The sequence below is a fragment of the Chelonus insularis genome, unplaced genomic scaffold (assembly GCF_013357705.1).
Source record: "Chelonus insularis isolate UGA/USDA-ARS -01 unplaced genomic scaffold, ASM1335770v1 contig_50_pilon, whole genome shotgun sequence".
Lineage (NCBI taxonomy): Eukaryota > Metazoa > Arthropoda > Insecta > Hymenoptera > Braconidae > Chelonus > Chelonus insularis.
Genome location: NW_023276619.1, coordinates 1 through 22925, shown reverse-complemented (window position 1 = coordinate 22925; position 22925 = coordinate 1). Strand labels below are relative to the sequence as shown.

Genomic DNA, 22925 nt, shown 5'->3' with positions numbered 1-22925 from the left:
TGGATCAATTGAACAAAATTCAATATAAGCTCTCAGAATAGCTAGGATATCGTCAATCTACACCTATCAATGTAATTCTTACAGAATCATGTAAACCTCCTCTCAACATAAGGTTTTTGGAACTAACTTCAAGATATATTTTGAAGACATTCTCTTTTTGTAATCACCCAGTACTGGATATATTACACCTGCTTTTTTTGAAAACTAACCGTAAATGCAGCTACCAACAATTTTTATTCTGTAAGCTACCCATTTTAAGTGCATACAGATCTCTCAAATCATATCAATCTGTTATTTTATCCTGCTCTTTTCCTTATGAATTATTAAATGTTCACTTGGACATTGATATTAACTTTGGCAGCAAATTCCAACTTCTTTCACTACCTGAAACAAATCAACACTTTTTTGAAAAAATTGATAATAATTTTCCAGACTTTAAGTTTTTCTTCACGGACGGTTCTAAATCTCTTGATGGATTACGTGTTGGATCTGCAGTCTTCTCATTTGATCCAACTATTGAATTGAAATTTAAAATTTCAATAAAATAGACTTATTAGCTAAACAGGCTATTTCTGATGGAACTTTAATAGACCTTCGCATCCCTTTTACTGATCTCTTCTGCATCACCAAAAAACTAGCTCAAAATCTTACTAAACGTTCTCTTAAAGCTCTTAGTCAAAGGAAAGGTGCTACATATTTTCAAGAGTATTATCAAGACCAAAACATTCCTTGGTTCATCAATCTAAATCTTTCAAGATTACAAATTTCTACTTTTTGCCGCGCTCAAAGCTTACATTACAATTTAAATTGGAGCCTTCATCGAAAAAATTTGATTAAATCTCCCCTCTGAATAATATATATTCCATTTGTTGTACAAAAAATCGTGAAATCACACCAAAAACAGCCCTAACGGACTTCACAAAAATACGCGCCAAGTATGAATAACGAAGACGATAATCATCGTTCATCAAGTGCGATCTCTATAAAACTTCTTTATGTGAACAACAACAAAAATGCATGAAATCATTGCAGCCAAGTATTTGAACATAAAGATTAATTATATTTAATAAAATAAAATAGAAATGTTTTTTAATTTTCGTTAAATTATTATGTAATTTTTTACATAAATCAAAGACAAACTCTTTATAATGAGATAAAAAAAAATTCAATACATGAAGAAAGTTGACAGCCTTATTACGTTTTAAAATTTTAAAAATAGAAAAAAAAATTGAATTAAAAACAAAATTTCTCCTTTTTTATAAAAATTTATTTAAACACAATTAACTTGGCGTGGCTCTTACAGCTGTAGATAAAACTATAATTGATTAGATGGTTCATATAATCGATAGCCACGCCAAGTTAATTGTGTTTAAATAAATTTTTATAAAAAAAGAGAAATTTTGTTTTTAATTCAATTTTTTTTAGAGATCGATAGAGATCGCACTTGATGAACGATGATTATCGTCTTCGTTATTCATACTTGGCGCGTATTTTTGTGAAGTCCGTTAGGGCTGTTTTTGGTGTGATTATAACATCTCTGTATACGGCTGTATGGAACTTACGAGTTTCGATGTCAATAAAGATTATTATTGCGGTATCAAGAGATTAGAGATATAACTTTCTGTTATCTTTTTACAAATCATAGTTAGGTTATTACGAGTTTCAAAAGATGGCATTCATTGGTAGGTTTATTGTGGCGTATTCAGTTCGAAATTACTAATAAACTTATGAATTATTTTATTCATTATTAATTGCCTATCATTAATATATTTTTACATATAAGTTTATAATGATAATAGAAATTGTAATTTCATTTAATCTATATTACTGAAATTTTGATGTTTGTCATAAACAATTATAAAAGTGTTTATACCGTAACCTCAATGTTTTATGATAAAAATAAGTTAATTCGACCACAAATTAATGGTTTACAATTCCACAATACTGAATATAATTACACATGCATGTTAAATAATATTTATACTAATTCAATTTATTATAAAAAATCGAAATCGGAATCTACATAATACATATGAATTCTTTTAACGGGAAATTATTTCTTTTATTGAAACTGAGTTCCTAACGATGTGACATAGAGTAAATCAAATTCTAATTATTTATAATAATACAATTTGTTTTAAACAACCAACAATGGGATATATGGAATAAATTCGAGTTTTTTCAATGGGAAATTATTTCTTCGACCGCATAGATCCCGTTTTCGATTATTAAAAACAAATTAAATTATTATTAACAAATAGAGTTTATTTTACTCTATTTCATAACATTGGTAACTTTCTTTCCGTTATTTTTTATTTTTAATAAATAACATAAAAGTTAGGTGTGGAAATGACTTTTTTTAAAATTCATTGTGCAAAATGATTGTTATTTTATTACGGTTAAATGGATGTGAGGTGATAAAAGGCATTTTTGACCTAATCTTGCCTAATTTATGGCCATATTTATACAGCGGTAGTAAAATAGCTGAGCCTTTTTCTCTCAAGGACTTGATATCTTCGGTGCTCCTCGACTCATTTCGACTTATTCCGTTTTATGTATTACGTGTCATCACTTTAACTTGAATAGTTTCACGGTTGACTCAGTTTCACCACAAACTCGGGCCTACGATTCCATACCAGTGTACTGATAAACATCATTGGTAGTAATTATTATCAATAAAACACCAGTAAAAGTATTCACTTAGTGATTATCAACATCAAAAAGTACATTCTACTTAACTAAAATGGTTGTTCAAATCAAAACACTGGTAATTGTCAATTTCATTATTGAATTTTTCATTTTTTTCTTTCCCTTTTCAAAAAAACATGGTCATTGAAATTATTGTAAAATATTAAAAATATTTTGCAATGTTATATATTCTTTTTGTTGAATAATTCCATTTATTGTTTACAATACTTCTATGTTTATTGAATATTATTTAACTAAAATTATTTACATAAAAAAAAATAAAGCCGGAAAATCAATGTTGACTTCAATTTTAACTCGGTCGATGGCGTGGTAACAGTGACGTGTTGAATAGCAAAATTATAAGAACGTCATCTGATTAAAATTAATTGTGACCTTCGAATTGATAATTATTACCTATAATTGGAATTGTTTTATAATAGATTATACACTAATCATTTTAATTTTAAAAATAAATTAGACTAATTAGATTGAGATTGAACTAAAAAAAAACTAATTTATTTTAAAATTTATATCAATATCAATCTTGAAAATAATAATCTCAATATTGATATCGTGTTTTCACTCTTATTGATTGTCAAGATTAAGATAATCATTAAGAAGAAGCAGAAATAAAAAATCATTTTGTATGTTTCAATAGTGGTTATAATCAAGAGAAAAAATCGTAAATTCCACTTGGTTACTTAATGGTTGATGTTGAATATTTTTTTGTAAAATTAAACAAAGATTTTTGTATGATCAATTATTAAATCATTAGTTAAAAATAGCAATTTTGTAATCTATGATGCCTATGATTATTAATAGTGCATACGACTCATCACTTATTAAACTAATTACAGGAAGAGTTTAAAGAAAAACTTGCTGAAGCTGGAGATAAACTTGTTGTCGTTGATTTCTATGCTACTTGGTGTGGTCCATGTAAAGTGATTTCTCCAAAATTTGAGGAATTTTCCAATGAATTCACTGATGTTATCTTCTACAAAGTAGACGTTGACGAAGGTGAAACAATTGCTACTGAGTACGAGATCGAAAGCATGCCGACATTTATTTTCTTTAAAAACCAGAAAAAAGTATGTATTTAAAAATTTTGCACTTACTACAAATATGTCTACAATAGGTATTAAATTTTATCAACTAATAATTAAACATAAATAATAAATTAGTTTATATTTCTGACTTTAAATTTGAAAATTTCAATGTTTATTCAGTGATTGTTTAAAAATGTGTGTTTATTTGTCAACTGCTATTTTTATCTAAGTTTAATGTTTATTGTAGACGAACTTTAAATATTTAACTATGATTCCAATTTTTTTCCTATTAATATTAATGTAATTTTTTTTACACAGATTGATTCAATGATTGGTGCTAGTATCGAGAAATTAAAGACATTGCTTAATAAACATCATTAATTATACCAATAATTATTGAAATAAACTTTAAAAAAATCTACAAAAATGCAACTATCAATTGTTAGATAAAATTCACTTTATTAGAACACCACAATTGCTGTTGTGTGATTACTCATACTTTTTTAGAGGCATTGAATAACATTGCGATGATAAATACAATTTTTTTGTAGAATTTTACATTTAAAACATTAGAAATTTTATTCAAACTTGTCAAAATTCTTTTTTAATCATTGTATTTTGGCCTTTAAAATATACACTTGGATATTATTAAACTAAATTAAAAAAAAAAAAAAAGTAATTGATCATTTTTTTAAAGAAAAAATAATTTCCTTATTTTAAAAAAATAATAATAAATTAAGTCAACTGATTAATCAGTATAGTATCTCGTTTATTTACACTTAATTGACTTATAAAATAATATTTAACTGATTAATCACACCTTCAAGGATGACGAATTCGAATTAAACATCGACAACTGTGGTTTAAAGTAAACACCAAAGAATCCAGTTCCTGTTCTACATGGCTGTCCAAGCATTAATCGACTCGAAGGTGATAATAAATCATCTCGTTTGCCTTGAAGTGTAGCACTTTTTAAGAAAGTCAAAGAGCTTTCAAAGCTCATTTGTTGCAACGGTGATGCTGAATCTTCCATACCTTTTCTACTTAATGGTTGAAATGTTCCATCAAATGTCATATAATCCGCTACTAAAGATAAATGTCTAGAATCTACAGTAATTCCATACATCTTAAACACATCCTTAACTTCCTTAACAATCACTCTATTGGCAGCTTCTATCCCGTAGGTTTGAGAAATACCGTAGATATCATTCGAATATAATTTCGTAAGATCTAGAATCTCATTGTATTTAAACATCTCAACAATATTTAAGCCATCAGTTTTTAAAACAGTATCTCCATCAGAATTTTGAAAAGTAAAAGCTCTTCTAATCGCTGGTGTCTCCCACAGCACTACTTTACTAGCAGCAGTTCTCAAGATAGTTGGTAAATCAATTTTAATCATCTTCAAAGGTAACCAAAATGTGAATTTACACCATCGAAATCGTTCAGCATCAAAATCATAATCAATTCCATAGGTATACATGTTAGTGACGTCATTTTTTCTTTGCTCTGCTGCCATTTTAGCTGCTACTGTTAACTTTGAAATAACTTCATCATCACTTAAATCATTTTCAATTTTTAGACTTATTTCAGTCTCGTCAATGTCATTTGATGGCTCTTCAGGTGCTTCTTCTTCTTCTGGGTCATCATACTCCTGGTTTTCTTGATGTCTTGATACTGATCTAGCAGCAGTAGCATCAGCATCTTCAGCTATTTCTTCTTCATCTGATGATTCATGCATTTCTCCAATGTCTGCTTTTACTTTATTATTTTTAAATTCATTGAAGTCAAAATCATTGCCACCAGCATCAAGCATAGAATTCTCTAGCTTATCATTCACTTTTCTTTCTTCTTCAACATATAATGATGTTCCTGACAACTTGGCAACCTTTTTGATCTCCTTAAACACCTCTTTGAAGAATAATAATTCTGTTTTTTCAATAACTTGCTTAGAAGTTACACAAAATTCATGCTTATAATACTTATGTGGTAAGAAGTTTATCAACAAAGTGTACTCTAGTTGTCTGTGGGGCATTTTTTCTAATTTCCTGTTAATTGTGATGCTCTGAAGCACATCAGAAAGCACACATCTAGTCAGCTTTAGTTTCAATTTGTTTGCTTGTTTAGGAAGGTTTGGAAGAGTTTTCTTGAATGGAATTTCCATGCTTGGAGTTTTTATATTTTTCGAGGCCATCATCAGAATTTCACGCAATCTTGGGATACCCAAGGTGACGTTCATTTCTCCACGACCAGCAAAGTGGAAAGTATTCAGTGTCATCTGAGTTGATGGTTCTCCAATTGATTGAGCAGCAAGTAAGCCAACTGGTTCACCAGGTGGACATAATGTTTTCATGACTTTCAAGCTCATTAAGTCTCTCAATTCTTTGATTTTAATCTTCGTTGTTACACACCCGTCTCTTTTTATCATGTATTCGTCAACTAAGTCTTCCAATTTTTCTGTCAACACTCCAAATTCTAGGTCCAGTCGGTGTTTAGCAATTATTGGATCTGGAAATCGAATAATTCCACTTTTGTATGTCGCTTTAGTTTCTTTATCAGCACGGATCCATTTTCTCATTAATGACAACACAGCTTTACTTCTGCCACTATTGGGATCGATGATTTTAGATTTATTAGAGTTATTGTTGAAGTTATCTTGAGAAAATTTAGCAAAAGGGCTAGTCCTCGTCTTGGGAAAAAGATTTCCATACGTTTCTTTAAATTTTTTTAAAGCTTTGACATTTTTTAATATTTCTTTTCGCGATTTTTCATCATCAGATTTTAATCTGTCTAACAATGTCTTATCAATAATAGCATTTTTATTCTCCACCAAGAAGTCCATCTGCTCTTTCTTCAAAAATCGAGATTTAGGAATGTCCAGGCCATCTTCACCGTAATAAACTTGAATCAAAGAACCGTCAGAATCTCTGACAGTTAAGTCATAATTAATAGTAAGACCTTCTAGATGTTTGATTAAACATCTTTGAAGGTATCCAGACCTACTAGTCTTCACAGCAGTATCAATAAGACCTTCTCTTCCAGCCATACAGTGGAAGAAAAATTCCTGAGGTTGGATTCCAGTCATAAATCGTCCATCGATAAAACCACCAGCTCGTGGAGATGAATCATAAGGTGGGAAACTCGGCAAGCTTCGTCCGCTGATCATCAAAGGTGGTCTTTTGCCTTCCAATTCAATTTGACCTAACAAACAAGAAATTTGCATGGTATTTACAGTTGATCCTTTGGCTCCAGACTGGACCATCAGCTGAAGATTATTTTTAGGGAACTTTTTAAGCAACCCAGCTGGTAGACAGGTTTTGTTGATATCATTAGTGAATGGATCCAATGCATTTTTATACTTTCGATCAATGAGCGCTCGGAATTTTTTATTTTTCCAAGTTTCTTCTTCCATTTTTCTCAATACTACTTCTCTAGGAGTATCTTCAGGCAGCTCTACAGCGCTTTTTTGAACATCATCTCCAATTTTTCTGCAATTCTGAATGATTTCATCCCTCTTCGCATCATTTTTCTCAACTATTAAAATATCTTCAATACCTAGAGTGAACCCTGATCGCTGGAGAAAGGCTTGGAAGAGTTTTCCAAAAGATGATAGCATTTTAGTTGAACAAGCACCACCGTATAATTCAAAAACACAGTGAATAAGTCCATATGATGTAGCACCGTAATGGGTTTTGTCTAAAACTCCACATAAAAGCTCACCATGTCTGATAATAACTTCAGCCTCGGACATGGTTTTAGGATCCGTAAATTCTTCTCCACATTTCCATCTTCTAGGCTTTTGAGTCACCCAATTTTTATCACTAATTTTTGCTCCAGCGGTTAAATTTATTCTCGCCCGATTCTTAGGAGTGGTGTTGATAATCACAGTGGATATCACCTGCTTCCCAGACCATAATTGAATCGGTTTAATAATTGTGGGAGGTAAAAGAATGATATCTCCAAAATGATCATTAAGTCCACTATAAACCAACTGCATGTAATCAGCTTTGGAGAAGAATCTTCCTCTGCAAGTCAATTTAACACCTGAAATCATGTGATCTTGGATCAAACCACCCAAAGGTGTTCCATCCTTTGGCACTAGGTACTGATTAGATACATTAGCTATGTTGTAACCCTCACTCCTAGCCAATTCATTCTGTGGAAAGTGAGCATTCATTTCGTCACCATCGAAATCAGCATTGTAAGCTTTACAATTTGAATAATGAAGCCTCAAAGTTTTTTCTCCTTTTAAAATTCTAGCTTTGTGCGCCATAATACTAGGCTTGTGGAGCGTAGGTTGACGATTAAGTAGCAGAATGTCACCATTTTGCAGATGTCTATGTACAATCTTGACTGCATGGAATGAATTATCTGTTGAAAAAGATTATTTAGTATAATTTTAGAAATACTTCAATTATATTTATTGCAACATATCCTAACTAAATATCTTTATAAAAATATTAAATGTAGCATTTAGATATTGTAAAGGATATTAATGAATCCTTTGTTCTTTATTTGATATCCATACTTTATAGTTCTTTATTAAAGATTACTCAGATTAATTTTGTTACTGTTAAACATTTTTTTAAAATTTTCAGCCACAAATAATATTATTCATAGATTTATTTGAAGATTCTAATTAAATGTTTTAATATTACCTTTCCCAGTTGTAAGAAGCCTTTTGGCGATAGCTTCTCTGTTCACTACATCAGTAGGGTCTATTCTCCTAATACGACCATCATCTCCTTCAATCATCACAGCTCCTGGATGCTTATCAGGTCCATTAATGATCATTTGTCTAAGCTCGGTAACATTCCAAGGTGTCACAGCAACCGGGTAAGTTAATTTCAACGCGAAAGCTTCTGGAATGCCGATTTCATCGATATTTAAATTAGGATCAGGAGTGATAACAGATCTAGCAGCGTAATTGACTCGTTTCCCCATCATATGCATCCTTATAATTCCTTCTTTCTTCTCAATGATTTGTTTTAAGCCTTGACAGTTGGCAGACTCTGATGTCTTACTCATTTCCCGGTCCATAAGATGGTCGGCATTAGCTTGGAGAGCCTGCCAAGCTAGATGAAGCTTCTCCAAGGAATTAGTACCACGGATTTGTTGATATACTTGGATACTTTCTTCTGAAAGCTGGCTCGTGTCTCCATCTTTGATGGCTTGAATAATAGTTCTAATGATAAAGCAATCTTGAATAATGGCTTTGTAGATTTGGGATTGAGGATGTTCGATTATTTGACCATTTAAAACGTTTGTTGGTCTCACTATGGGTGGTAAGACTGGTACGACGTCAAAGAAAAATACATCTGTTGGAAATTGCAGGTCTAGTGATGATAAACAAGGAATTATCACCTTCAGAATTTCCTTATCATGCTTCCAAAGAGATCTCATGTACTCTCTTGATTGATCTGGCATCAATAAAACTGTTTCAGTCTTGGCAGCTGCCGATAGATTGTTTGAAACCAATACTTTTGATATCATGATTTTATTTTTCAACACTGTAACTTTGAGAATTGTGTTGTGGCAATTGATGCAAAATTTTCCAGCTGAGCATTGCTTGAGAACATTTTCTACGTAAATATGCCACTGGATGTTGATGTTTTTGGTGCTCTGAGCTAAACTAGACATTATTTTTTTCTCTCCAACTTCAGATTTCGTTCTTCTCAGTGTTTCTATATGATTTTCGATTATCTCGCGAATATATTCAACTTCAGCTTCGTTTAGATTTTGATTTTGGGATAATATTGAATTGACCTCGTGGTCTAGGGTTTCTAAGTCGCTGTAGAAACCTTCGTGGAGCATTCGTAGTTTGGCTGAGAGCAGTAGTTTGATATGGTCTGGGATCTGGAGTGTAAAACATTTCATGCAAGATAGTTTTATCAATGTACAAAGAGTTTTGTGAAATAAAGGATTGACGACTGGTACTGGGAGTTCGATGTGGCCAAAATGACCTGTACAGTGGTACACATTTTCTCCACAAGTTCCACAAGGATCTGATTGAGCATCTAAAGGTCCTAAAAATGACAATGATATTAATATAGATCATAAATAACCTATTATTACAACAAAGCTAGTAAGATGATGATGTTGATAATTGTTGCTAGTCTTACCTAGAGCAGGATCATAGAGTCCACCTTTCAAGGGATGTCCAAGAACATTGAATGATAAAGGAGTACATACTTGTACGACGCTTAATTTCCTGATGTCATCAACGGTAAAAACTGAGAATATTAAACTTTTAGGATCTAAATGTTTAGGTATGTTTTTGACCGGAATTTCAACAAATCTTACACTCATTGCTTATTTCTATTAGTTTGTCACTTTTGTTAATAATAAATTGTTAAACAATAATGAAAAAATTACTTTATTAATTATTTTTATAGTCAATAAACACTATTTATCACTCAACAGACTGACTTTACAAACCACGTGTTACTCTTCTCCGTGAAACATATGTTTTTAAAGCAGTTAACCTCGCTAATATATCTCAGGAAAATGGCGGGACACATGCTTCACTGTACAAATAATATACGTTTATAATTTCTTATAAGAAAATTTGTATATTTAATATTAAAACTCTTATTTATATTAATAATGTATTATTATTCTTGTTTAATTTAATAATTTTATTTAAAATTGCTTTGAGAAATTTTTAGTTTCAATTTAATTAATTCACACATGTATTTCACTTTCGAAAGTTTCTTGTCATGCGCAGAATCATTCCGTCGCAAACTGTTGATGATGTGCACAGAACAACTTCACGCAGGAGTTGTTTGGACAGAAATCATAGTGCGTATGACAAGCCATGTTTAAATACCCGAAAAATGCGAGTACTAATAAAATACTTTTTTCTCAAAAAATCTTAAGCAATGAAATTGTAAGAATTATTTAAAAAATATGAAATATATGATTTATAATTATCGAAAAATATCCACTAGATTTCTTTCATAGCCTTAAATAAGTATATAGCTCCAAAATAATATCTGCAAACATCGACTCTTCAAGGTACATTCAGGTCCTAGGCTTCAAGATGACTAACAATAAGTTCATGTAAGTGAATTCTTTAGTACAAATAGTTTTTTACCAATCCTAAAATAACCCAAATAATGATTAATATAAGTCCATTAAAACGTAATAACTTTATTCTTTTCTCACCATCATTCTTGATATGATGTCGTTGATTCTCAGCAAGAGCATTATTGTCTTCAATTAACAATCTTTCTAGTAAACTCTAAGAATGTTCCTATCATCAATCGAAAATATTTTTAACATATTTTTTGAGTAAATAATTCTTTCCATCTGAAGTTTCACACGCAAACAGGTGAAATATAATCCAAACTTTCAAACTACTGCGCGTACCATGCAAGGATGTCGAAAATTTAAAAAATAAGGATTTCTTGCAGGCTTATTAAGTTTTTCCATAATTAAGAGTATATTTAAAATGTTGTTAAGTCGATCAATTATCTTCATTTGTTTATCATTAGGTAAATTATCTAAGTGTGACTCAAGATCCAAACATGTTTGATAAATAATAGAGGAATTTGGACCATAAGGATGATTGTGATATGACAGTGCACCTGTGATGGTGAGCCGATTATAATCTGTTACCTCCAGCTTGACGTACGCTTCACACCCACTGTGTTTTATATCTGAAACAATCTCAATCTTATGTGATATTGCGTTGCTCTAAATTATTAATTGTGAATTAAATCAATGATAACATTAAAAAATGTTACTTACTCACACTCGAATTTACAACTTGTGTATATCAGCTCATTGTTACATCGGCATAGTGGGTTAGGGTCATCACAGATAAGTTAAAATTCAGTTATTTTAAAATTAACTAAATTTTTCTCTGAGTATTGTATTAAATCAACATCAAATGAAAAAAATAACGCGTATTCCAGTTCAATGATGAACGGACAGCAGGTAAAAATTATCGTCCAACAGCTTTCATTGGGATGGTTCTTCTATATATTATCTCTTTTCTCTGGCGCTGGGTAGAATTTTTCCCTCTATAATTTCACGTTCTGCGCATGCGAAAAGACTGGTCACGCTCTCTGTGGTGCTATTTAAACTAAAAAGGAAGCGGTTATTATTTAAATGGAAAAAATATTTTTAAATAAGAAAGAATTCTTCTTAGAGGAAATATTTTACGAAGTGACAACATGTAATTAACAATAGTATATTATCAACTAAGGAAACAAAGCATGGCATTTTTTACTTTGGTATATTGTAGCTGCTTGAGTTGTAGGCCTTTTTTCAAACAAGAATAGCGTTAGTGTCGCTAAAAAAAAATACGTCGCTTTTTTTCTAGAAACAGAAAAAAAAAAATCTAACATTCGACGGGAATATGAGAAAAAAATAGTTTATCTAATAAAGGATATTTAACTCTAAAATGATTAATCAATTCTGAGTATTTCTATATTGTTTGAACATCGTTCCAGCTTTAAGATTTATTTTTTCATTAAAAGAATAGCCGCTTGATTTATAAAAAATCGTTTCCATATGATTGTCCATAATCTTGCAAACATACTTTGCCGTAGCTTCATTTAGATTTTGATCTTGAAATAATATTAAATCGTCTTCATGATCTAGAGTTTCGTTTTGCCTTTTAAAAATTTTTTCTTATGCACATAATTATTCCACCATAAGCGGTAATACGAGCAGATGTCGTCTGCGTATGGATAATTGGGCACACGATTCAAGCTGTTTTTAAACACCGAAATAATTTGATGGCTAATAAATAATTGTGAAAAGCAAAATTAAAAAAAAAATTGTACCTGTTACATGACAAGTAGATAGTCGATTATTGATAACTAATAAAAAATATCTATTGTATTTTCTTGATTAACGTAGAAGGGAATAATATTTTCAAACAACTCCAAAGTACATTCAGGTTTTAAGCTTCAAAACGACCAACTCAAGTTGGTAGATGATCGGATACAAAAATTTTTCGGCAATCCTAAAATAAACCGCAGAATAATTAAAGTTAAGTAACCTCATGCTTTTCTTACCATCATTCCTAGTGTTATTTCCTATCTGAAAGGTTTTCATCATTAATCAACAATTTTTCAAACAAACGCCTCAATTCAGAGATTTTTTATAACTGACGTTCCACAGGCAAACGACTAATGGAGTGTCCAAAGTTGGAAACCTCCTGCATTGTCATACAAGGATGTCGATTGAAAAAGTAGTTTGGATCACTTTTAAATGTTAAGAAAATGTTATCTTTTTCTGACCATTTTCAAAGTGTAGTTAAATGAGCGAATCTTTTTTACTTGTTGATTATCAAATAAATTATCCAAGTGGAACTCGAGATCGGAACATGTTTGCTGAATTACGCCGGCATTTGGACCATAAGGATGCTTATACTTTAATTCTGAATCAATGATACCGAGAAGATTTTGATTAACGGCCTTTAGTTTGATTCAAGACATACTCAGATTCTTTTAATGAAGTGTAATACGTCAAAAAGTAACTATTGCTCCATTTTTCTGGAAAACTGTTTTGTTTGTATATAGAAGAAGCCAGAGAAGTTTAACGTAAATGAGTGCATAAGGACAGGTATTTTACATCTGTTAGCCAAAACTACGTACGGAATTTTAACCCGGGGTTGGATTTCTATACCAGTTCCTCTTCTCTGGAGGAAGCGTTAGATGGAATTTTTTCCCTCCATAATTTTAATTTCTGCGCATGCGCAAGAAGTAGTCACGCTCTCTGCGATATTTTTCGTACTAATTAAGTTTTTAAATTTCTAAAACATTTTCTCCGAAAAAGATTATCATGTCTTTTTTAAAAACATGTTTTCAACTTGAATAATTACCTCTTGCTCTTCAGTATAATCACCACCGCGGAGGGCGCGACTTATCTGCATATGCGCAGAACGTAACATTATAGAGGGAAAATTCTACTCAACACTTTTTCTACATACAAACGAAACAGTTTTCTAGCAGAATGGATAGGCGGTTGATTTGTAACCAAAAGTTCGAGTCATTTATTAAATTTGAAGTTACTTTAATACAATACTCAAAGGATAATTCAGTGAATTTCAAGAAAACTAAATGTCGACGAATCTGTGATGATCGCAAAGCACAACGCGAATTCCGCCCGAAGTTGATGTACATCAGTAGTGAATATGAGTGCGAGTAAGTATCATTTTTCAATGTTATCATTGACTTAATTCACAATTAATAATTTAGAGCAACGCAATATCACATAAGTCGAGATTGTTTCAGATATAAACACAGTGGGTGTAAAGCGTACATCAAGCTAGAGGCAACAGATTATGATCGTCTCACCATCACAACGTCAGAACTGAAGCATAATCATCCTTATGGTCCAAATGCTGCGATTATTCATCAAACATGTGTGGACCTCGAATTATTTTTAATAAATTTACCTGAAAGCAAACGAATAAAAACCATTTATCTACTAAGCGAAGTCTTAAATGAGTGGAGGCGTAGAGACCACCGAAAAATGATTGTAACTGACGCCTTTTCCTTTACTTATCGAGATTCTTGCATGATAAGTGGAGTAGTTTTGAATTTTGGATCATATATAACTAATTTGCGTGCAGATCGTCAGCTTCAAAGGATTAGTGATTTTAAAAAATTTCTCGAAAGATTTTCCATTGGAGACAAGAGTAGTCTTACTGAGAATCAACAACATACCAGGAACGATGGTAACTAATGAATAAAATTATTGTATTTTAATAAATTTAATAAGTATTTAAGTTATTTTAGGCTAAGAAAGAGAGAGAGAGAGATACTTTTTGTACAGGAGTAATTACCGACTTTAATTTATTGCTGTTCATCTTGAAGCCTGAAACCAAAATGCACTCTAGAAAACAGTAGTAACTATATTAGACCTTAAAGACTAATAGACAGTTTATTGGAGCTATTACAGTGATGTTATATGCCTTTTTATGTTATTGAAGAAAATACAACAGATCTTTTTTACTGATCACCAATAATGGATTTTCTATTTATAATAAAACATTTCTAATTTTATTATGCTGATATTTCCCTTTTCATGATTGTTCATCAGCTATTACATTGTACGGGTATTTAAAAATGGCTTATATCATGCGTACAATGATTGATGCGTAAATCATCTGCGCATGACAATTAAACTTTTAAAAAGCCAAAGCGGAACAAGATGATCAAAAATCATATAGAAACACTGAGAAGAACGAGATCTGAAGTTGGAGAGAAAAAAATAATGTCTAGTTTAGCTCAGAGCACCAAAAACATCAACATCCAGTGGCATATTTACGTAGAAAATGTTCTCAAGCAATGCTCAGCTGGAAAATTTTGCATCAATTGCCACAACACAATTCTCAAAGTTACAGTGTTGAAAAATAAAATCATGATATCAAAAGTATTGGTTTCAAACAATCTATCGGCAGCTGCCAAGACTGAAACAGTTTTATTGATGCCAGATCAATCAAGAGAGTACATGAGATCTCTTTGGAAGCATGATAAGGAAATTCTGAAGGTGATAATTCCTTGTTTATCATCACTAGACCTGCAATTTCCAACAGATGTATTTTTCTTTGACGTCGTACCAGTCTTACCACCCATAGTGAGACCAACAAACGTTTTAAATGGTCAAATAATCGAACATCCTCAATCCCAAATCTACAAAGCCATTATTCAAGATTGCTTTATCATTAGAACTATTATTCAAGCCATCAAAGATGGAGACACGAGCCAGCTTTCAGAAGAAAGTATCCAAGTATATCAACAAATCCGTGATGCTAAATCTTTCGGAAATCATATTATTCGTATAAAAGTAAAACATGAAAATATTTTTTTTTTTTTACATATCAATAAGTTCGTTTGGTGTAATAGAATTATGTAAATCAAAGTTGTTCAGGATATTTCTAAACATTCAGAAGTCTCAAATACTCCAACAAGTAATGACAGACTTATGGATATTGTTCTTTAACTTAAATTAATCAGTACATTTTTTCACTATTTCAGAACATAATTACTAATTTTTTCTTCTCTCTTCTGATCTTAATTTATAAATTATTAGGCTAGATGTCTGTGTATACTAGATCTTGCTTCCACTTTTCTAATTTGTCTTCCAAGTACCTTAAATATTTCTGTCGTTCTTCTGACGTTGCATTTTGTATTACATTCATCAATTCTTCTACCAACTTATAGAAATCATCCAGTTCAAGTGAATGATGTGCAGTGACTTTAGATCTGTAACAATTCAATGTTTTTTTTTAAATTCGAAGCAAATACCTTGTATGAAGTTAAATTTAGGTTAAGATTTTATAACAAATGTCAAACGGAAATTCTTCGAAAATTTATTTAAACTCTATGTTTTTTGTCATGTTACAAGAATAACATAAAGGCATAACACTTACTGTTCTGTCATTTTTATCAACCTTTATTGAAACGACTACAGAAAAAAGTTAAATAAAGAGAAACTCTCTATTTTCTAATAAATAAAGTAGAATTTTTCTTTAAATAATTTGTTTTTTTTTTTACACATCTATGCGTTGTGTGCAAGCTTAAGAAAAAACAGATCGCGTCATCTGACATTGTTTACTCTGAAACATGGAGATATGGGCGTTTTCCATTTAAAGAAAACCTCTCTGTGTTTGACACTACACTGACAGAAACAATGTGATAGCTAGAAAGTATACTAGCGGCAAACACAGAATATACTCAATTTGAGTATAATTATTATTTAATGCAAGTACATTTTATATCAAAATGAAGTTTAAAGTGTACTGTACAATCATAATAACATTAACTTGACTGTGGGGGTGGGGGTGTGGGGGGGAGAAAGATGAAAAAGAAGGGTGGGGGGGTGGTAAAAAGGGGGGAAAAAGGAAGGGGGGGGGGAGGGGGGGAGGGGTCGGGTGGGGGGGGGTGGATGGGGGGGGAGGGGGGGGAGGGGGGGGTGGGGGGAGAGTGGGGGGTGTGGGGGGGGGGGGAAGGGGGAAAAAGGGGGGGGGAAGAAAAAGGGGGGGGAAGGGGAGGGGGGAAGGGGGGAAAGGGGGGGTGGGGGGGGGGGGGGGGGGGGAGGGGGGCGGGGGGGGGGGGGGGGGAAGGGGGGGGTGAAAAGGGGGGTTGGGGGGGGGGGGGGGGGGGGGGGAAGTGGGTGGAGGGGGAAAAGAAGGAGGGGGGGGGAGGGAAGGTGGGGGGGGGGATGGGGTGGGGGGTGTTGGTGGGGGTGGGGTGGGCGGGTGGGTTGGGGGGGGGCGGGGTGGGGGGGGGGTGGGGGGTGGGGGGGGGGTGGTGGGGGGGGGGGGGGGGGTGGTGGGGGGGGCGGGGGGGTGGGGGGGGGGGGGGGGGGGCTGGAGGGGGGGGAGGTGGCGGAAAAATGGGAGGAAGGGGGGGTGGGGGGGTGGGGGGGGGGGTGCGGATAAGGGAATGAAAAGGGGGGGGGGGGGGGGGCAGGGGAAGAAGGGGGGGGGGGGGGGAGGGGGGGAAATGGGGGGGGGGGGGAATAAAGGGGGGGTGGGGGAACATGGGAAAGGGGGGGGGGGGGGGGGGGTGGGGGGGGGGGGGGGGGGGGGGGGGCAAGGGCGGGGGGGCAGTGGGTTGGAAAGGGGGGGGGGGGGGGTAAAAAGGAAAGGGGAGGGGGTTGGGGGGCTGGGGGGTGGGTGGGGGGGGGTGGGGGGGGGTGGGGGGGGGGGGGCGGGGGGAGGGGGGGGGGGGGGGGGTGGGGGGGGGGGGGGGGGGGGGGGTGGGGGGGGGTGGGGGGGGGGGGGGGGCGGTGTGGGGTTGGGGGTGTGGGGGGGGGGGTGGGGGGGGGGGGGGGGGGGGGGGGGGGGGGGGGGGGGTGGGGGGGGGGGGGGGTGGGGGGCTGGGGGGGGGGGGGGGGGGGGGGGGGGGGTGGGGGGTGGGGGGGGGGGGGGGGGGGGGGGGGGGGGGGGGTTGGGGGAGGGGGGGGTGGGGGGGGGGGGGGGGCGGGGTGGTGCGGGGGGGGGGGGGTGGGGGGGGGGGTGTGGGGGGCGGTGGGGGAGGGGGAGTGGGGAGGGGACCTGGGGGGTCGGGGGGATGGGGGGGCGGGGGGTGGTGGCAGGGGTTGTTTTTTTGTTTTTTTTGTTTGTTGTTGGTGGTGGGTGGTCGGGTGGTGGGGGGGTGGGTTCCTTGGGGGGGGGGGGTGGGCGGGGGGCGGGGGGGGGGGGGGGGGGGGGGGGGGGGGGGGGGGGGCTGGGGGGGGGGGTGGCGGGGGAGGGAAAGGGGGGGGGGGTGGGGGAGGGGAGGGAACGAAGGAGGGGGGGGGGGGGGGTGGGGGAACGGGTGGGGGGGTGGGGGGGGGGGGGAAGGGGGGGTGGGGGGGGAAAGGGGAGGGAAGGGGGGGGGGAAAAGGGGGGGGGGGGGGTAAGGAAAAAGTGGGGAGGTGGGGGGGGTGGGAAAAGGGGGGTGGGGAGGGGTGGGGGGGTGGGTGGGGGGGGGGAGGGGGTGGGGGGTGGTGGGGAGTGGGGGGGAGGGGGGGGGGGAGAGGTTGTAAGGGGTGAGGGGGGGGAGAAAGTGGGGGGGTGGGGGGGTGGGGGGAGAAAGAGATGGGGGGGGGGGGGGAGGGCGAGAGGTGGGGGGGGGGGGGAAGGGAATTCTGGGAGGGGTAGTGGGGGGGGGTTGGGGGGGGGGGGGGGCAAAAGAAAGGTGTGGGTGGCGTGAAGGTAAAACAAGGGGAGGGGGGGTGGAAGGGTGGAGGGTGGAGTGGTGGGGGGGGGGGGAAGTAGGGGGGGATTGGGTGGAGGGGATAAAAGAATAGGGGGAAAAAGAGGGGGGGGGGGGTGGGGGGAGGGGGAAGGTGGCGGGTTGTGGGGTGGGGGGGGAAAGGGGAAGCTGGGGGGGGGGGGGGGGGGGTGGAAGGGTGTGATGATGGTGTAAAGGGGGTGGGGGGAGGGGGGGGGTGAATGGTGGGAGGGGGGGAATGAGGGGAACAGGGGGTGGGGGGAATGGGGTGAAAGGGGGGCAATGTGGGGGGGGGTGGGGTGGGGAGGGGGAAGGGAGATGTGGGAAGGGGTTAGAGCAGCCCAACAATGGGGGTGTGGGGGAGTGGTGGGGTTTTTGGTAGGGAAAAAGGGGGGCGGGGGGGGTTGGGGGGGGGGGGGGGGGGGTGGTGCGGTGGGGGGGTGTGGCTGGGTGTGGGGGGTGGGGGGGGGGGGGGGGTGGGTGCGGGGGGGGGGGGGGGGGGGGCGGGGGGGGGGGGGGGGGTGGGGGGGTGGGGTGGGGGGGGGGGGTCGGTGGGAGGAGGGCGGGGTGTGGGCGGGGGGCGTGGGGGGAAGGGGGGGGGTGGGGGGGGGGGGTGGTGGGGGGGGGGGGGGGGGGGTGGGGGGGGTGGGCGTGGGGGGGGGGGGGGTGGGGGGGGGGGGTGTGGGGGGGGGGGGTGGTGGTGGGGTGTGTCGGGGTTGGGCGGGTGGGGGGGGGGGGGTGGGGGGGGGGGGGGGGGGGGGGCTGGGGGGGGGGTGGGTTGGGGGGGGGGGCGGGGGGTGCTTGGGGTGGTGGCGGGGGGGGGGGGGGGGGGTGGGTAGGGTGGGGGGTGTGTGGGGGGGGGTGGGGGGGGGGGGGGGGTGGGGCGGGGGGGGGGGAAAAGGGGGATAAGGGTGGTGGGAATGGGGCGGAAAAGTGGAGGGGGGGGGGAAGGTGAAGGGTGGGGGGAGAAAAGGGGGGGGGGCGGGGGGGAGTCGGGGGGAGGGGGGGGGTGGGGGGGGGTGTAAGGAGGGGGAATGAATGGGGGTGGTTGGAAAGGGGATGGGGGGGGGGGGGGTGGGCGTGGGGGCGGGGGGGGGGGTTGGGGTGGGGGGGCGCCGGGGGGGGGGGGAGTGGGGGGGGCGGGTGGTGTGGGCAGGGGTGGGGTGTGGGGTAGGTGTGGGGGTTGTGGGGAGGGGTGGGGTGGGGGGCGATTGGGTGGCGGGGGGGGGGGGGGGGGGGGTGGCTTGGGGGCGGGTTAGGGGAGGTGGGGGGGTGGGGGGGGGTGGGGGAATGGGGTGAGGGGGGGAGGGGCGAAAGGAACGGGTTAGGGGGGGGGAAGGGGAGGATGTTGTGGGGGAGGGGGGGGGGGGTGGGGGGTGTGGGGGGGGTGGGGGGTTGGGGTGGGGGTGGTGCGGGGGGGGGGGGTCGGTTGGGGCGGGGTGGGTGTTGGTGGGGTGCTTTGGGGGGGGGGTTTTTGTTTGTGGGGGTTGCTGTGTGGTTGGTGTTGGGGTGGGGTTGGTTGGGTGGCTGGGGTGGTGGGGGCGGGGGGGGGGGGGGGGGGGGGGGTGGGGGGGGGGGGGGGGCGGTGTGGCGGGGGGGGGGGGGGGGGTGGGTGGGGGGGGGGGGGGGGGGTGGGGTGGGCGGGGGGGGGGGGGGGGGGGGGGGGGGGGCGGGGGGGGGGGGGGTGGGGGAGGGGTGGGAGGTGGAGGGGAAAAAGAGAAAAGGGGGGGGGGGGAAGTGGGGGGGGAAGGTGGGGGGGGGGGGGGGGGGGGCTGGGGGGGGGGGGGGTGGGGGGGAAAATGAGGGGGGAAAGGGGGGCGGGGGGGTGGTGAAGTGGAAAAGGGGGCGAAAGGGGGGGGTGGAAGAAAAGGGTGGGGTGGGGGGGGGGAAAAGGGTCAGGAACGGAGGAGGGGGGGGGATGGTAAGGGGTAGTGATGAGAAAAGGGGGGAGGGTGGGGAAAGGGAGGGGGGGTGGGGGTTGATAGGGGGGGGGGGGCGTTGGGGGGGGATGGGGTGAGGGACGTGAACGGGGGGTTGAAGGAAGGGGTGGGGAGGGGGGGGCGGGGGGGGGGGTGGGTGGGGACGGGGGGGGGGCGGGGGGGGGGGGGGGGGGTGGTGGGGGGGGGCGATGGAATGGGGAAGTGGGTGTGGGGGGGGGAAGGGGCGGGTGGGGCGGGGGGCGGGGGGGGCGTAGGAGGGGAGGGGGGTGGGGGTGGCGGGGCGGGGGGGGGGCGTGGGGGGGGGGGGGGGGGGGGGGGGGGGGGGGGGGGTGGGGTGGGGGGGGGGGGCGGAGGTGCGCGGGGCGGGGGGGGGTGGGGGGGAGGTGTGGGGGAGGGGGGGGGTGGACGGGGGGGGGGGGGGAGGGGGGGGTGGGTGCGGGCAGGGTGGGGCGTGGGGGGGCTGGCGTGGTTGGGGGGGGTGGAAACGGGAAGGTGGGAAAAAGGGTGGGGGTTGGTGGGGAAGGGTAAGAGGTGCGAGCGCCTGTGGCCGGTGTGAAAAGGCGGGGGGCTGTGGTGGTGGGGTTTTGTTGGGGTGTGGGTTGTGGTGCGGTGTTGGGGTGGGGGGGGGTGGGTGGGTGGGGTGGTGTGGGGGGGGGGGGGGGTGCGGGGGGTGGGGTGGGGGGATGTCTGGGGGTTGTGGGGGGGGGAGTGGGGGTTGAGTGGGGGGGGGGGAGTGGGGCGTTGTGGGGTGGCGGGGGGGGGGGGGGTGGTGAGGGGGTGGGGGGGGGTCGCCAAGTGTCTTGGTGGGGCGTCGGGTTGTTGGGCGGGGTTATTGGTGGCGGGTGGGGGGGTGGGGGTGGGGGGGGTTGCGCTGGGGCGGGGGGGCGGGGCGGGGGGGGTGGGGGGTGGGTGGGGGTGTGGGGGGGGGGGTGTGGGGGTGGGCGGGGGCTGGGTGGCGGGGGGGGGGGGGGGGGCGGGGGGGTTGGGGGTAGGCGGGGGGGGGCGGGGGGGGGGGGTGGGGGGGGGTGGTGGGGGCGGGGGGGGGGGGGGGGGGGGGCGGGGGGGGGGGGGGGGGGGAGGGGTGGGGTGAAGGGGGCGGGCGCGGTGGCGGGGGGGGGTGTGGTGAGGGTGGGGGATGTGGGGTGAAGGAGCGAGGGGGGGGGGATGATGAGGGGGGGGAAGGGAAAGGGGTTATGGTAGTGGGGGGTTTTTTTTGGGTTCGGTTTTTCGCGTGGAAGTGTGGGGCGGTTGTGATGGTAGGGGTTTTGTGGGTTTTTTTTTCTTTTCTTTTTTTTTTTGGTTAGTTTTTTTTTGTTTTTTTTCTTTTGATTTATTTAACTTTTGTATTCTTCTTTTATGTTTTTTGTTTTTTTTTTTGATTTTTTTTTTTCTGTTTTTTCTTTTTTGTTATTTTTGTTTTTGCTTGTTTGTTGTTTTTTTTTTTCTTAATTTGATTTTTTTATTGTTGTTTTTTGTCTTTTGGGTGTGTTGGTATTATTTTTTTTTTTTTTTGTTTTTGTGTGTGTTTTTTTATTTTTTCGCTGTCTGTTTGATCGTGTTTGGTTTTTTTGTTTGTTTTCTGTGGTGGTTAGGTTGCTGTGTTGGGGCTTGTGTGTTGGTAGTTTAGGGTGCTTTTTTTGTTTTGCTTTGGTGGGGTTGTGGGTCGGGTGATGTCTGTGGCGGGTGTGTTTTTGTGTTGGGTGTTTTAGCTGCCCTTGGGTTGCTGATTGGTTTTTTTGGGTTTTGTGTTTATTGGGGTTGTTTGTTTTGGTTTTCTCGGTTGTTTTTTCTTTTTCTTTCGGATTCAGTTTGTTTTTTGGGGTGCGGTGTGTCTGTGTTGCGTTTGTTTTGTGTTTTTTGTTTTTTTTTTTGTTGCTTTGTGTGGTGGGGCGGGTGGGGGGGTGGGGGGGGGTTGGGGGTTGTTTTTTGTTTTTGGGTTTTTGGGGGTTGGCGGGTGCTGGTGGTTGGGGATGGGGGTGGTTAGGCGGTGTGTGTTGGTGTGGTTATTTGTGTTTTGGTGGGGGTGGGGGCCTGTGTCTTGGGTGTGGTTGGGTTTGGGGTGGGGTGGTGTTCTGGGTTGTTGCTGTGGGTTGTGGGTGTTTTCGGCGGTTGGTGGGGGGGAGGGGTCGGGTGGGGGGGCGTGGGGGGGGGTGGGGGTGTGGGGTGGGTGTGGGTGGGGGGGGGGGGGGCAGGGGGGGGTGCGGGGGGGTGAGGGGGGGGGTGGGGGGGGGGGTGGTGGGGGGGGGGGGGGGGGGGGGGGGGGGGTTTTGGGGGTGGGGGGGGGGGGTGGGTTCGGTGGTGGGGGGGGGCGGTTTAGGGGGGGGGGTGGTGGGGGGGGTGGTGGGGGGGGAGGGGGGGGGGGTGGGGGGGGGGGCGGGTGGGGGGGGGTGTCCTCGGGTGGGGGTGGGTGGGTGTTGTGGGGGGGGGGGTGGGGGGGTGGTGTGGGCGGGGTTGAGGGGCGTGCGGGGCGGGGGGTGTGGGGGGGTGGGGGTGGGGGTGGGGGGGGGGGGTTGGTGTTGGGGGTGGGGGGTTGTTGTTTGGTGGGGTGTGGTGGGGGGGGGTGGGGG

General features: G+C 43.0%; 3 protein-coding genes and 2 long non-coding RNA genes across 6 annotated transcripts; 2 read left to right on the top strand and 3 right to left on the bottom strand.

Annotated features, from left to right (window-relative positions):
- Positions 1-2568: 2568 nt before the first annotated feature.
- On the top strand, positions 2569-4181 carry LOC118070036 (thioredoxin-2-like). Its single transcript, XM_035088450.1, has 3 exons — positions 2569-2767; positions 3546-3776; positions 4053-4181. Exons 1-3 carry the CDS (start codon positions 2744-2746, stop codon positions 4113-4115), a joined length of 318 nt encoding a protein of 105 aa, XP_034944341.1. The 5' UTR covers positions 2569-2743; the 3' UTR covers positions 4116-4181.
- RpI1 (RNA polymerase I subunit RpI1) lies at positions 4177-10215 on the bottom strand. Its single transcript, XM_035088449.1, has 3 exons — positions 9857-10215; positions 8393-9760; positions 4177-8105 (listed from the first exon to the last, which is right to left on the bottom strand). Exons 1-3 carry the CDS (start codon positions 10041-10043, stop codon positions 4549-4551), a joined length of 5112 nt encoding a protein of 1703 aa, XP_034944340.1. The 5' UTR covers positions 10044-10215; the 3' UTR covers positions 4177-4548.
- Positions 10216-10357: 142 nt separating this feature from the next.
- On the bottom strand, positions 10358-11087 carry LOC118070052 (uncharacterized). Its single transcript, XR_004690712.1, has 2 exons — positions 10902-11087; positions 10358-10835 (listed from the first exon to the last, which is right to left on the bottom strand). It is a non-coding gene; the product is annotated as an uncharacterized lncRNA (long non-coding RNA).
- Positions 11088-13610: 2523 nt separating this feature from the next.
- On the top strand, positions 13611-14721 carry LOC118070108 (uncharacterized). Of its 2 annotated transcripts, none has more exons than XM_035088531.1 (3): positions 13611-13894; positions 13985-14430; positions 14483-14721. In XM_035088531.1, exons 1-3 carry the CDS (start codon positions 13704-13706, stop codon positions 14494-14496), a joined length of 651 nt encoding a protein of 216 aa, XP_034944422.1. In that variant the 5' UTR covers positions 13611-13703; the 3' UTR covers positions 14497-14721. The 2 variants fall into 2 exon arrangements, with proteins under 2 accessions (XP_034944422.1, XP_034944423.1); XM_035088532.1 differs by having other exon boundaries at positions 13615-13894; positions 14492-14721.
- Positions 14722-15508: 787 nt separating this feature from the next.
- Positions 15509-16356, bottom strand: LOC118070109 (uncharacterized). Its single transcript, XR_004690722.1, has 2 exons — positions 16129-16356; positions 15509-15961 (listed from the first exon to the last, which is right to left on the bottom strand). It is a non-coding gene; the product is annotated as an uncharacterized lncRNA (long non-coding RNA).
- Between the last annotated feature and the right edge of the window lie 6569 nt (positions 16357-22925).

What these genes read in the sequence shown, in the direction of transcription:
- LOC118070036 (XM_035088450.1), top strand. Translation starts at nt 2,744, where the DNA reads ATGGTTGTTCAAATCAAAACACTG. An exon ending in TTGTTCAAATCAAAACACTG is followed by an intron (nt 2,768 to 3,545) that starts GTAATTGTCAAT and finishes AACTAATTACAG; the next exon opens with GAAGAGTTTAAAGAAAAACT. An exon ending in TCTTTAAAAACCAGAAAAAA is followed by an intron (nt 3,777 to 4,052) that starts GTATGTATTTAA and finishes TTTTTTACACAG; the next exon opens with ATTGATTCAATGATTGGTGC.
- RpI1 (XM_035088449.1), bottom strand. Translation starts at nt 10,043, where the DNA reads ATGAGTGTAAGATTTGTTGAAATTCCGGTCAAAAACATACCTAAACAT. An exon ending in ACTCTATGATCCTGCTCTAG is followed by an intron (nt 9,761 to 9,856) that starts GTAAGACTAGCA and finishes TGTCATTTTTAG; the next exon opens with GACCTTTAGATGCTCAATCA. An exon ending in GCTTCTTACAACTGGGAAAG is followed by an intron (nt 8,106 to 8,392) that starts GTAATATTAAAA and finishes CTTTTTCAACAG; the next exon opens with ATAATTCATTCCATGCAGTC.
- LOC118070108 (XM_035088531.1), top strand. Translation starts at nt 13,704, where the DNA reads ATGGATAGGCGGTTGATTTGTAACCAAAAGTTCGAGTCATTTATTAAA. An exon ending in AGTAGTGAATATGAGTGCGA is followed by an intron (nt 13,895 to 13,984) that starts GTAAGTATCATT and finishes AGATTGTTTCAG; the next exon opens with ATATAAACACAGTGGGTGTA.